This window comes from Plectropomus leopardus, chromosome 9 (genome assembly GCF_026936395.1).
Source record: "Plectropomus leopardus strain MGB_pleo_1.0 chromosome 9, ASM2693639v1, whole genome shotgun sequence".
Lineage (NCBI taxonomy): Eukaryota > Metazoa > Chordata > Actinopteri > Perciformes > Serranidae > Plectropomus > Plectropomus leopardus.
Genome location: NC_142184.1, coordinates 23193152 through 23207764, shown reverse-complemented (window position 1 = coordinate 23207764; position 14613 = coordinate 23193152). Strand labels below are relative to the sequence as shown.

Genomic DNA, 14613 nt, shown 5'->3' with positions numbered 1-14613 from the left:
TTGTGGGTACTTGTGTAGGTGGAGGAAGAGGTGTGAGTCTGCGTAGTGTACCTGCATGCAGTGGTAATGGGTGCTTTTTCCATTGAGGTGGCAGCCATGGTAGTAGACACTGCAGTCGTCCAGAGGGCTGAAGCGCATGAAGCCATGCTGCAGGGAGTTGTCCCTCTTCTTGTGCATGTTGTAGTGCCTGATTACATCCTGCTTACTGGTAAACCTCTGCAAAAGGGGAGGGAAAAATGTACGGCAACAGGTTGGTGTTTATTTAAACCAGTCGTAGAATCAGCAACAAGTCACTTTATCTCTGTGGAAGCAGCAGCTGCAACATGCAGGAGCCAATTGGCAGTTGGGGAGGGCTGTGCACATTGCAATGGAGAGGGCCAGGATGTCTTTTAAAGATGATGCGTTCTATGGTTATTGATTTACTTTGCATATCTCAAAGTTGTGCCCTATCCAAATGCAGCACCAAAGGCTCTGGGACTTTTTGAGCGCAGGAGAAGCTTCCACATGGAACATGAAGTATGTTCCCACTGTCTCTACATTATTTTTCCCTTCTACAAAAATGTATTTTTTTAATTAAGATGAATCAATTGACATGCAAGATCACAGTTGTGATGTTTCTGTCTCTGGAAAAATTATGTTCCATGCAGATGGTTTCTCAGACATGCACAGGGGAAAACAGAAGACAACAGAAACAAACAAACAAACAAGTGAACCAAAAAACGTTTTCCCTTTCAATTCACTGAGATATGATTCCATTTTTAATTAAAGCACCAACACTCGCTGTTGGTGCAGGCTTCGCCTGTAATGATGAGTGAATATGCTAAGAGACCCGCCTTCTAAAATTACAAAATAAATAATTAAATAAATAAAAAAAATCCCTCCCACACCCAGGAGTCAGGAAGGGAAAACAGAAAAGTCACTCCACAGAGACCTGCAGCAACCAAATCTGCAGTAATTGGGCTTAAGCTGATGTTACAGAAACGGTAACAGGAGAAGCGCAAATCAATGAGACAGTTCTGTCTGCAATCCGTATTTATCTCCTGTTGAGGGAAAAACATCAGAAAGAACTATTCTAAAAAGCAACTAATTGCTGTACAAAGTAGGGTAATTGCTTTGTGTCATGTGTTCCACTCACACACAAGTAAAAAGCTAAGATCTCACACAGCTGTTCATTCCCTTGCTCTTGGCCTGTTTCCCACTGCATATTTCTGAGATGTTTGACTCCAGTAGGAGCAAACACTTCATTAGGACTTTTAATCTAATTGATGACTGCTTTGGATTCGTTGCTTTTTGAACAATTTACCTGAAAAATCCTGAACTCAGTTCTGAGCTTTGGGCTTTCTGGTATCTAACGGTTAATGATGACCGGAAGATAAGTTGAAATGCGGTCATGGTACATTCGATCCATCAAGCCGTCCAAAATAGGCCATGGAGAGAGCTGACTGGGAAAAAGATCTCATTTTCAGTTGAGTGGTGATGAAGGTTGGGAGCCACTTGCTACATTTATTTTAGGATTCCCACTAGTGTGGCAAGATGCACACTCTCCCTCATGTACAAGCCCATGAAAGGAGAATGTTAAGACTCAGCCAATAGCCCGCAGGCTGGCAGTGGGATAATATTCCAGGAGTGTGTGTCATGTAACATTTCATGAGTTATCACTTCGAAAGGGGCTGCTCATCACTGCCTGCTTCTTTTTTTTCAGGGTATTGACATCCCAGAGAGCTGGCTTCCAAAGCATATCTGTGTTTCCATGCAACGCAAAAGCAACAGAGAAATGTGGACCTGACCGTGGAAATTGCCATGATAACCTGAACTAACAGTCTAAATAATGACATGAAATGATATTCCTTTGTATTCCTCCAAGAATATGTCCCATCAGACTGTGAAGTGGGATTCAAGCAGAAAATGAAAGCTTAGATCTGTAATGCTTTTCACCACATAAACAATATTTATCGAGCGGTAATCTCTCTTGATCAGGAGCAGACAAAGGAGATTACAGCTGAAGATGGCTTAATTCAGAAAATTGTTAGGAAAGGAAGGAAAACACACACAGCTCTAGCTGTGCATGGATTTTTGACATCTTTGACAAATCTTCCTGTGTTTGTCTAACTCTCTCAGGCCATATGCTACAGCAAACACAAGGCCTGTATTATGATCTGCTTTGTGTTTTTTCTCCTTCCTGTGCCATACATGACAACTCCTGGGACCAGGATGAGATTAATAACGTGAAAGGGGATTAAAGGCAGGCCCCCAGTCAGTAGCAGATGTCTTTAGAAAAAAAAGAACACATAGATAAAAAAGAGGCATATTTCAAGCATATTTACAATTAACCCTTTTGCTAAAAGGCCAACTGTCAAAAACCAACTGTGCCTGGAAGATGCCTGCAAACTGAACAGATGTAAACACTCATAGCCTGTTTGGCAGACCAAAGGCCAACAAACTTTTCATCTACATAGACTTTGGCTGGGTGTGACCATTAATGAAAAGATGACACATTATCCTGTTTGTCTATCCCCTTTGTCGTGTCCTGGAGACAGATGCTTAGCTTTAAGTCCCCCCCCCCCTTTTTTTTCTTTGCACCTGAAAGTTTAACTTTGGTATAATCAAACATAGAGCCTATCTAACAATGTCGATCTGTCTAAATGACTAATGGGAAAAGAGATTTTTGGAATTGGTCCAGCATTAGGCGAGAGGGCTGCATCCCCGAAACAGGCTGCAATGTAACCACTCAGGGCATGTGCTCACTGTCAGTTTACAACTACTAAATGTGTCTAAAGTGTCTGACAGTTATTACGTTATTATCACATTACATTATTGAAAGGATCCATACAGAGATAGACATTTTTGAAGGGTAGAATCGTTTTGTTTAGCCAGAAAAAGCCCCTAAATCGCTATGGACAAACTCACCAGATTCCCTATAAATAAACAGTAAATTTAGTGTGCAAAGAGCCAGCATATTTCCATATATAATTAGGTGTCTTATGAGTTTTTTTCAACCAATCTACAGCTGTTGATTGTTGAAAAAGTGTAAAGACAAGGATGTTTTTTTTCTGTCGACTCTGAATGTGGTGTGTTTTACAATAAAAAAAATTACAGTTTATTTAAATTGAGTCTGGTGTGTTTGGCAATAGCGATGTTGGAGCTGCTTGTGGTTAAACAAAAAGGATCTTACTCTTTAACAAAAAGGTCTGACTCGGTTGGGATACTTTCCATAAATCTCACAGACACTTAGAATAAAAATTTAATCCTGTCAGTGGCAAAAACAAGCCACATTGCTGGCGCACAGGTCCAAGTTCAATAATCCAAAGTTTCCCTTTAAGAGCTCACGCTTGTTTGAAACAGCAAGAGTGACAAACAAAATTACCTTTGCCTAATTTTTCTCATTGTGTTAGAATCTGAACAATGAAGCACTGAGGTTATTCTTGAGTTTGCAGAATTCAGGAGAAAATGTACATTTGAGTGATGACCAAAAAAGTTGTAAAGTACTCACGCTCACCTGGTAGTTACACTCGGGGTCCATGCAGTGGTAATGCTCTCTGTACTGGTACGCACAGTGCACGTGGCCACAGTGTTGACTTCCAGAGAACCTGAAAACCAAGTTGCAGGAGACATTTCAACAGTCACGCTTTTTAACAGCCACACAGAGCTGTGAATGAAATGGCATCAAGACTGGTTCAAAACCTGGGAACATATCAGCGCTTATCACACAGAGAACAGTCGCAGGGATGAAAAAAGGCTGATTGACAAAGCGGCTCAGAAATATGTTGGTGCAATTCAAAAATAATCAACAGCAAATCAAGGATGATTAGTGTGAAAATTATTTAAAATACCAGGAAGAGCACAAAAGAAAAACAGGTGAAGGAGTTTTCAAAGGCATTATGCTCGTCTCACCTTCAAAGTAACACGGCGCACACCTTCAAACTGACTTCTGCCTTCCACACTGCTGCAACAATTTACCCGTCTGTCACACCAATTTCAGCCAAATTAGCTCCATTTATTTCCAAAGCAGCCGTAAGAGACACTTATTACACTGAAACCCTTTCCCTCGACACGCATACACACACCCACTCAAGGATCGGGAACCCCATGACTACTTTATTTCTCAACGCCGTGAAAACCCTTGTCAAATCAATGCACAGTTCTTTCGGGTTAACCACAGTTTTACTATATAAGGAGAAGGGTCAGGTATCCTGAGATGTGGGAACAGCTTTGTATACTTTTCACTCTCTCGTCTGGACTCAAAAAATCAGATTTTAGTCAGGCGCTGGTTAAAAAAAAAGGCTGCTGCTTGCTACAGTACAGCCACTTTTACGGTGGTGATTATAAGCCTGACGATGATGACTGTTAAAATCCTCCAATTACCAGTGAAAACACACAAATAAACATTTGCACTGCTGCTGCCAAGAGCTCCATCTGCTAGTGCAGAGGAGAGGGGGAAAAGGGGGCTAAGTAATATTTTTTCCATCTCTCTTTCTGTTTTTTCCTTGTTAGGATTATCCCAGAGCTGCATTTACAGATCACTTTGCTGAGTTCATTAAGCTAATTGAACGGCATATCCACTACTCTTTTTAAGTTGGCTGTGACTGTGTGTGTGTGTATGTGTGTGTGTGTCTGTAAAATGGTGATGGAAGAAGAGGGGGCTTTGGGAAGATTTGATGGCTCTTTTAAAAAAGACAAAACCCGAAGCCGACCTACGTGTGGGCATGCATTAAAGCCAACATATGTCCCAACCATTAGTGTTTTCTATACTCTTTTTTCACACACACACACACACACACGCACACACACATTTACACTTATAAACACACAAAGCCCCCCTACCCCCTGAGACTATGGCCCACCCTTCAGCTCATTGCCCAGCTGTATCACTTTGCCTCTGGACAATTCCCACTTGCCGCGTCAGGGGGCCTAATGGGCCGCTGCTATTCAGCAGCAGATTAAATATTAATATCGCCACGATACAGAGATTGCAGCGCATCTCCAGTTACAATAGAGATACACAGATCAAAGTGCCGAGGCAATAGTGGGTGCATGAAAGCATTTAAAGAGTGAAAACTGCAACTAAACACTAGCAGGGAAGCTCTTTAAAACATCAAACTGTAGTGTGCTAAGAAGATGAGGAACTTTTTTTTTCCTCTTTTCACAAGGATTGGGTACGAACACATTTACAAAGCTGGTTTTTACTATTAGTGTGCACTCATTAGCCCAAGCTCCAAAGAGGACCCTCCCCCGCTTCTACCTCCCCTCTCGGTGCTACATTTGCCCTTTTTATGAGCCCTCCTTTTCCATTTTTTTCCTCCCTCCTCTCCTTTCCTTTCTCTTTTTTTCCAACCCCAACACGGAAATTGAAACTGTATCTGGGCTTATCTGCAGCCTCCCCGTGCATCAACTGCCGAGATGTTTAGACAAATTTTATGCATTATGCAGCGCAAATATCAAAACAGTTCTTGGCAGTGCCAGCAGAAGCCTCATTAAAAATTCCTTAATTAAATCTTCTTGCAAAATGTAATCAGTCCAAGGAAGGGGTTTTGTGTGTGTTTGTGTGTGTGTGTGTGTGTGTGTGTGTGTGTGTGTGTGTGTGTGTGCAGAAGAGGACGTGTGTGTGTTTATGTGTGTGTCTGTCAGTGCCAAGGCTTTGATTTGTGCCCTTCATGTTATGGCTTGGAGAAGTAATCATTAACGCCAAAGCCACTTTGGCTTTTCAAATGCTGTTTTTCTTTCTTTTTAAACGGAATAAACAAACAAATGATAATCACCTTTCTAGTGTGGGCTCAAAATGAATCCAGAATGGGGGACATTGTTCTGTGGCCATTGAAACGCAAGATACACCCCCCTCCCCCTTTTTGTCTCTGTTGGTGTGAACGACTGACTTTTTAGATCAGTCAGTTCTTCGTGTGTTCAATGATAAACAGCAGAAATCAAGAAGAACCCGGCCTGAGCTTGAATCCCCTCTTACTCAGCGAACAGAGTTGCACAGAATTATGTTCTTCTCAATGTTTTAGTGCTATACACACCATGAGCATTCGCTCAACCAGTTACAGTAAGCTACCATCAAACCATTTCACTTTCATTACCCCTCATCCTTCTACTTCCTCTCAGCACATAAATTGGTGTCTTTTCTTAATCAATTTACTGCGCACAGAACACTCCCATACCGGCCTACGATCCTTACATCACTGAATAAAACACCATCAGTGCATAAAAAAAAAAAGGCTCATCTCTGTTTTGGGTATATTTTTTCATTGGTGTGGCACATTGAGGGATTTGCATACCTGGCAATATATTTCTGGTAGAGGTTGATGTCATCGCTGGCGGGTTTATCTGGTGGCAGGCCATTCCTAATGCAACAGCAAACACAAAAGAGACAGGATTAATGGTGAGGTCGGGCTGCCTGTTGTTAATAAAAACAAACTGACACAATATTTACTTACAAGCCGCTCCCAAACTTTGGACTATCAATATACATTTTCTTATGGCATAACAGCGTTTTCATGTGGCGAATGAATCAGGGGTGGAAGGCGCACACTTTGATGCATGGTCTCCCAACCAATGAAAGGCAAAATGCAGGAGCAAAGGGACATTAATCTTTTATGGGGGTATTTTGGTGAGTGCTCGTATGCAAAACTGGATAATGGGGATGTGGAAGAAAAGCTCTGAAAAGGTCTTTTCTGATAATCTCTAAGGGCCTCTGCTCTAATGCTGATGTCAAGTTGTCTCCAATCAGTCTGGGCTCAGTTCAAATAAAGATGTAAGACAACACTGCGGCTTCAGATACATGTGGATCAAGCTAATAGTGCGACTTGATCAGTTTCAGCGCAATCAGATTCAATTCAGTATAATTTATCACATAAAAGGGGCGTGAGGAGGAATGCTGTGTGCTTTTTTTTTGTCACCTGTGATCCCCTTCATAAAGCTGGTAGCAGTGACAGTCATAATACAGTATTGGTTCTGCTTGCTCCCCTCAGAAATGGCATTTAGCTCCATGTGAGCAGCTCCACACGGGGGATGACCTGAGGTTAATCTGGCCCAGAGGGGAGGATGCACTGCCAGACATTCTCACCAGCACCCCCTCTCCTCCCTGTATACAAGCACCAGACTGGGTCAGTTAGCCAAGCTTGCAGCTCCACTGAGCCCCAACCTGACAAAGGCCAAAGCCTGAGGGAGAGGTGCCTGAGGGCTCTTGAACAGTGTCTTTGATAGGTCTCTACTAACTAGAGACAAGGTCAAAACCAATCAAACAGACTCTGAGAGCTGTTTCCTACTGGTAGTGCACACGACTGTAGGCTAGCTCCCCAAACCCCTCGTTTGCTTCCTTTAAAGTGCACTCGTCAGGCAGTGTAGAGTCGGCCCCTGTGACTCGCCGGGAGGTTAGTCATGGCTCCAAAGTAATTAAAGGGAGAGTTGTTACACCCTAGCCAAACGAAAGAAGTCAGTCACTTTGCGATGACTGTGCTAAATCAGTCTCCACGGAGTGCTACAGCGAGTAAACACTTCATGTGCCTTCGCAACTCATCATGTCGTGGATCTATTGGGCGCTATGCGCTATTTCACACTGCATTCCTGTTGGCTGCTGTGGAGGTAGCAATTACCTTTGCGTTAAGCTAACTGACTCACAGTAGCAGTTAAGTGTGTGTGCGCTTCACATTAACTCTGAGGTGTTCCACTGGAACTTGGGATCTTTTCAATCCACCAATAAACTTTAAATTGGAATTTTAATGGACATCTTATGTGATTTATGAACTGATTTTAAAGAGCTATGCATTGTTTTGGTGCAAATAATTCATGCAGTATGTCACACAGTATTTTCTGTCAATAAAGAAACATCTCACAATTACAAATAAGAGAGAAGATGAGAAGCAGTGGGATACATGCTGTTATCTCTTTGTATTTTTCTGGCATTGCGCTTCAGAACTTCACCTGGAAATTTATTGCAATTGGCATGAAATCTGACAGACCTTGAATTGCTTAAATTTGGCATTTTCATTTTGCATGGTACTGTAGCCACATGACAACTAAAAATAAAGTTCCAGTGTGTAGATCTGGGAGGTTAAATCAGCACAAATATAATATTATATTAATAACTAAGCTTTCATTCATCTTTTAATTTTTATTGCCTTAAAATGAGCAGTTTATATTTACAAATGATACACATATGGTTTTCTTCCAAAGAGTTCACCAGGTTGTTTATACAGTGACCTTAAATGGATAAACCAAACATGGGCTCTAGATAGGGCCATTTGAACTTTTGCATTAGCCATTGTAGTTCTCCTACACACTTGCATAAATCAAAAGTTCTAGTTTGTACTGTTCTTTCTTGGAGAAAACTATAGACATATTCCTAGACAATATTCCCAAAAACAAATCTGCATTATCTATATTTGCATTTCCATGCATTTAAAAATGTAATTGAAAGCATTTTGTGGCCTTGGTGAAGGCATGTGTTCTCTGAGTGCTCTCTAGTTTGATATAATGATGTTTGAAAAGACTTACTTAACGGAGGACACAGTGCCCGTGGTGATGGAGTCAGTCTTTGAAAAGCTGGACTTCAGGTAGTCAGAGGCGTTGAAGCTTATGTGTCCTGTCTGGTCCATTGTGAGGCCCGCAGCAATACTGGCCCCAGCTGCACCCACGGTGGGGACACCGGGAGCTCCCGGGTTCCCTGGTGCTGTAGCAAGGACATTGGGCAACAATGAGGCCTCGGGATTTCCTGGCATTAGCTTCTGAATTGTTCTGATGTCATACTTCGAGGGGCGGCCCACTTTGCAAGTCTTAAAGGCGATGGCGCCGCCCATGTCCGGGTTGCCCTCACCAGGTTTGAAGAGGTGCAGAAACTTGACGTTCTCCAGGTCGTACTTGGAGGGTCGCTTGTAAGTGTTGCCATTCTGCTGGGGTAGACTATCACCCATCTTCAGCTTCTGAATAAAGAAGTCATACTTGGAGGCTCGGGGCGCCATGTTCTGGATGTGAGAGGGGTTTGTTGGCTGAGAGGTGCCCAGCTGAGGTCCTCCTGGCTGTTTGTGGTCCAGGCTTGGGGGATAGATTTGTGCCTCGGCCCCTGGGAGGCACCCAGAGGTCTGGAGCATTGAAGCGCTCTTGTCTTGGGCCAGTTTTGGGTTGAGGTCGTCTGGTTTGGGTGGGGAAGCATGCATGGGCCAAGGGAGGGCCTCACCGGCTTTTAGCTTACGGATGTACTCTTCGTACTTGGAGAAGCGTGCGCGCCGTGAGGCCTCCTCACTGCTGAGGGATGAGGGATCTGAGGTAGCGGCTTTGAGCTTCTCAAAGCTGATCTTCTTGGTCAGCTCATCCCTTACCTGCTGGTCATCATAACCGAACATTCCCAAAAATTCATTCATGGTGTTGGCTGCATAGTCTCGCAGGGCAGAGGCTTCTCCTGCGCAGAAAAAAAAGTACAAAAATGAGCTCCTGATATTTAAAACTGTTTCCAGATTTTTCCTTTTTAAGCTGCTACAAGCAAAGTTGAGAACTTATCATGTTTCAAAACTCAGAGTCATTTGTGCTGGTATTACTGTACATACAATTAAGTCTTTAATTACAATATATTAGTATGATATGATGAGTAGTTTTTTTTTCATTTGAGTAGTGAAACTGAACACAAATTAACCCATTGCTCAAAACAGGCTAATCAGTGGCCAAATTCATGTCAGCAAGTCAGTCCACCAAATGGTTCTCTATTGCTTCATACTGACTGATGCCTTGATATGTGTTCAACTGTAGCAATGCTTTGTAGATGAGTAGGATTGTCTATATTTTTAGTTTATATTTGACAGTTTTGTTTTGTTTTTTTTTCATTTGGCATCAAACACATAACTCACAAATGATTTTGGGACTAGCTTTGTGAGAGAAAATAGATTTCGTCAGCCTAATTACTAAAACAACTCTTTTATTTTGGCTATGTTGTGATAATGGAAGACTGACAGTCTGAGTAGAACTACATCTACTACATTACAGTGTATATCTTTTTCAGAACAATACATTTTTATAATTGATGTGAAATTGAACAACAGGAAAAGTGATTCTGCACTGCACGCTACAGCAGCACCTGTACATATCTGTGTATTCACGTGTCTACAAACAAGCAGTCTGAGGCAATGCTCTTCCTGTTTTGGTTGCACTATAAGTCAGTCCTGCAAAATCTGCGGGTGACTGTACCAAAAGACACACTGAATAAACAAACTTTTTTTTTGATTTTCTATGCTCATTATGTAATGCTATCAAAATTCATTACATTTACTTATGAGGTTTATGTTTCAAATAAATATAGAGAAATACATCTTAGTAACCACATTAAGAGATCAAATTAGAGACCAAAGAATTTGGGTCGAAGCTTTGTGAAATAATCTTTTTAAAGAGCTTCTTAGAAATTAGGTTAAGACCATCAGGCACTTCCCCACAGATTTTTACATGATGACTGATAATGTACGATTTGAAAATGACATAATTATAACAATTATCTGCCAATAAATTATGGCATGTTAAGTGCATTTCACAATTTTTTTTATTTAAAAAATAACATGACTATTGTGTCACCTTCAAGAGTGAAAAGAATGAATCCTTTCCCCTTTTTACACATTTGTGAACTGAAACATAACTTTCGTTTTAAGAGTCCATTAAATTGGACAACTTCCCCAAGGACATAGGCGAAATATAGTCAATGTATAGTTTAATTGCATTATGTGGAGATTAATTCCGGCCCATTAACTTTCATCCAGGTTAGTGCAAAGGGTCAGAGAGTGGGGAAGAAGGAAAAAATAGATTTTGCCTGAAAGCAGTGGAGGGACAAAATTCTGCATTAAGAAGAAGAGAACGGACAGGAATAAAGAGAAAACTAGAGAGGGAGGGCTCGAGGGGCGGTTATGTTTGCTGATCCACCTCAATTTCATAAATCTCCTGTTGTGCCAGTTTGCAAATCAGGCAGAATGCCACAACACAGACATGCTAGTAGTTTACAAGATGATAATTTCATCTAGGTCATGTAAAAGATTTGGCCTTCTTGACACATCCCCGGCTCAGTCACGGGGACTTGGGGTCAAAATCCTTTTTTTAAAAATGTTTTATTGCTTTTTATCATCACTATCAACACATGAGCTGATGAGAAGTAATACCACCTACTACCCAGGGTAATTAATACACAAATATTTCTGCTCTTGTCTCAGATTTCTCAGTTATTGCTAAATCAGTCTCTGTGCCCTGCTTTTCACATCTCCTGCGCAGCATGTAAAATAATCCCCAAATTTCCATTCACTGCGTTGGGGTTGCTCCTCTGCACACTGGTTCAGTATGAAAGAGTATCTGGTGGATCGAAAGGGCATGAAAAATTTAACAGAAATGGATCTAGTATTTGAGAGGAAATACCTGCGTGTTCGGCCAGATCTTTATATAAAATCTAACATGTTTTCATTTGCACAGAAACCACAAGTGAACTACTACACACGTATCTACTGCAAGGTACAGTACAACTGATCCCATACTTAAGTTCTTGTATTTTGTTCTTGAACTTGTTAACTTAAAATCATAAATGGCACAAAAACTTAAAAGACATTTAAACATGTCTACTTTAAATGAAACTGGTCTCAACATTCTTCACATTTAATTTAGGTGCTGATGGCCTCAGTGCCTGGTTGCATTTTATTGCTACTGTATTTGTAGGGGCACCTCAGGTCAGAGTATATCATATAGCTCTAAAGTTAGGGCAGACCCGCCCCTGCCCATGTGTGTCAGAAAATGAAACCACACATTACTGAGTGAGAGATGTTTTTTTGAAAAGAGCAAGGTTCAATAGATGGAAATAATATTTTAAAAATTCAAATCATTCTGATCACATATATATATACACACATAATTAATTAAAGACATTTTTGTGGTAGAGTCAGTCAGTAATTAAAGCAGACAGACTAGTGGTTTCTGTCATGGGAGCGCCGACATCTCTTTTTTTATATTATATATATTATATTATATTATATTTGCTTATGGCATTATCATCTCCTTCCCCCCAAAAAATTAGTCAAGTCTCTTTATTCATGAGCAGAGCCATGTGGCATGCTATCAATGAAAGGCAAATGATTGGACTTGAAAGGATTATGGCTGGGACTGACAGGAGATAACCTTTCTGAAACACCATGTAATGAGTTTTCTACTCCAGCCCTATCTGACTGCTTCTTAATGATGTCATGTGACACCAGGTGGGATACTATGTCGGGGTTAAGGTGAGATAGGCCCACACACTAATGCTACCACCCACCCTCATCCCAAAAAAAAGAAATACATAAATAAACCTCACATCTGACATTTCCCTCTGCACTCGCTCTGGTGTCACCGGAAAATCTACAAATAAGTGGTTCCTAATCTTGACACTTCAGGCAAGCAAAACCCACCACACAACACAGACCTGCCTTGTCTATATTTGAGGCAATTAGGCCACATTTTCCCTCGCAGATATGATAACAGATGGGCATTATATCTCCTTTTGGCTGACCAAACATGGCCATCAGTGTGGCATAGCTCCTCCGCTCACAGGACTGAGAGGCAGAGGTGTCGCTGATGATAAAGGTGCATGCTAGTGGCTATATATGGACTAATCTAGAGTTTGAATACTCTCTAAAGGGTGTCAGTTTTGAGTCACACATGCCCAATGTAAACCAAAAAAAAGTTTCAGTAGAGTTCAGTCAGAGAAAGTTTTGAATAGTGGGATTCTTTTATATGGTCCAATAATTTAAATAGAGTTTTACAAAGCAATTTGTGTTCATGTTAGTGAATTAGTTTGAGTGTGTTTTGTTTAAATGGACAGTGGTAGCCTAATAAAGAGTTGCTTTGAATAAATGACATTATGTGCATTTGTTTGGACTAATTTGAAAACTGTACGGAGCTTCAAACTTCCTCACTGTTTGGTTAGTTAATTAACAGGCGGTAAATAGAGAGGGCTTTGAAACAGCTTGAAATGAACAATAACCTTTTACAGTGAACCCAGAATTGCAAATGGAAGTCATGGTCAAGCCTGTTTGATCCATCGCTATGAGCATCTCTGTCATTGCTTTCATAGTTTTTATTCATTGGTTTTTCCATTGACTGGCTTATGAGGGCTCTAATGCGACATCTAAATTATCTAGGAAAAGTATTCTGGGGTTTTGCACTGATAGGAAATCCGCACGATGCCTCAATGTGAGGAGTTAAATGTTTTGAAGGTCGCAGTTTCTCTCATTGATCTTGCAATGTTTGTTAATTACATTGTCACTGATGTTGTGAGAGATAATTAAGCCACTATGTTTATATGCATAATTATGTGCACTCCGCATCAGCCTTTGAAAGACAGCGGCGAGAGAGAGAGAGAGAGAGGGGAAAAAATGTTTTAATTGTGAGCTGAGCAGAAACATGGCAATATAGATGCCCTAGTTACAATCAACAAAGAGCAACTCTAAAAAAAAAAAAAAACACTCTAAAGACAAGATTTGCAACTGATGCAGTGTGCTCTCCCCGCAGTCTTCAAACACTCTGGCTTTGTTGTGAGATGTAAAGTAGTAGGGGAGCCAGCAAAGGGAAAGGTGTAGGCCTGCTACACAACAGTAATACATATTTACAGACAGGCGTTTTTTTATGGCCATGAAATAAACACAAAATGACTAATTAAAACCACAAAGCCTTTTTCATTTGCCTCTGAAATGAAACCTGCTTCATTTTCTGAGAAGCCCCTGCCCCCAATTCTGTGTGTGGCCAGAGCTACTGCTGTTAAACAAAAAGAAATGCAGACAAAAGGAGCATGTGTATATGACTCTGAGGTAGATACCTAAACCTAGATGAAAGACCTTAAAACTGTTAAACCGACGTGAGCAAGCACAAAACAAAACTTGTTTTTGTACCGCAACAACCGGTCTCACCTGCAAATTGCATTTTTTTCCCTTTGAGTGTCTGTGAAACATGCTTTATCTATTCATATAACTGAGCCATGTTTTTTTTCCTTTTAACAGCTCTGAGTTTTAACTCTTGCTATACAAAGGCCAATCTTTTCTATAGTCTGTGTGCATCTAGCCTCAAGGATCAACTGTAAAAGGTGCTTTCTTTAAAGATTGTTTGTGCTGTTAACACTTGCTATTTCACTGTCTCTGCCAGCTTTATCTGTTTGATAATCAGTGAATTAAACCATGGGAACATGATGTCACAATTAAACAGGGGTTATTAGGAGTCATTTACAAGAGCACTTTGTATTAAGAAATTTATTAAAATACGTCCATGTCTGCTACCAATAAATACACAGAGCCACTGTTGTTTATGAGAGGATAATAACATACTTGCATGTGATATGGCACTGCAATATAACTTCCCTTTTTCTGACTTTATTTGACAGTTTATCTCTTGGATTTGGCAACTGTGAAAAAAAAACCCAGGCTCCTCCACGGCAGACTACAACTCCATGTAATAGAGGAGTTTGAAGCAGTGGCTAAGTTTAGTGAGCTTAGGGAAAATCAAAGACTCAATGTGTAATCCTGGGTGTAATATGAAGCTTAGCCTGGTCCTGCCATGCGCTCTTGGCCCACAGCTGCTGGGAGAGTGCATAAACGGCCTTACGTTGTAAGCCTACTCCGTTTATGAATTTCTTCATGC

The 14613-nt window shown here is 41.0% G+C and overlaps 1 protein-coding gene across 9 annotated transcripts in view; it reads right to left on the bottom strand.

The window, feature by feature from the left end:
* casz1 (castor zinc finger 1) overlaps positions 1-14613 on the bottom strand; it is a 191830-nt gene that overhangs the window by 22997 nt on the left and 154220 nt on the right. For 6 of the 9 annotated variants that reach the window (XM_088082271.1, XM_088082272.1, XM_042491014.2 and 3 more), the window contains 4 exons: positions 8491-9391; positions 6273-6338; positions 3491-3587; positions 52-216 (listed from right to left, as the gene is read on the bottom strand). In XM_088082271.1, coding sequence (XP_087938397.1) covers positions 52-216; positions 3491-3587; positions 6273-6338; positions 8491-9391 — 1229 coding nt within the window. The remainder of the gene's footprint in view (positions 1-51; positions 217-3490; positions 3588-6272; positions 6339-8490; positions 9392-14613) is intronic. The other 3 variants (XM_088082270.1, XM_088082276.1, XM_088082274.1) reach the window with 2 other exon arrangements.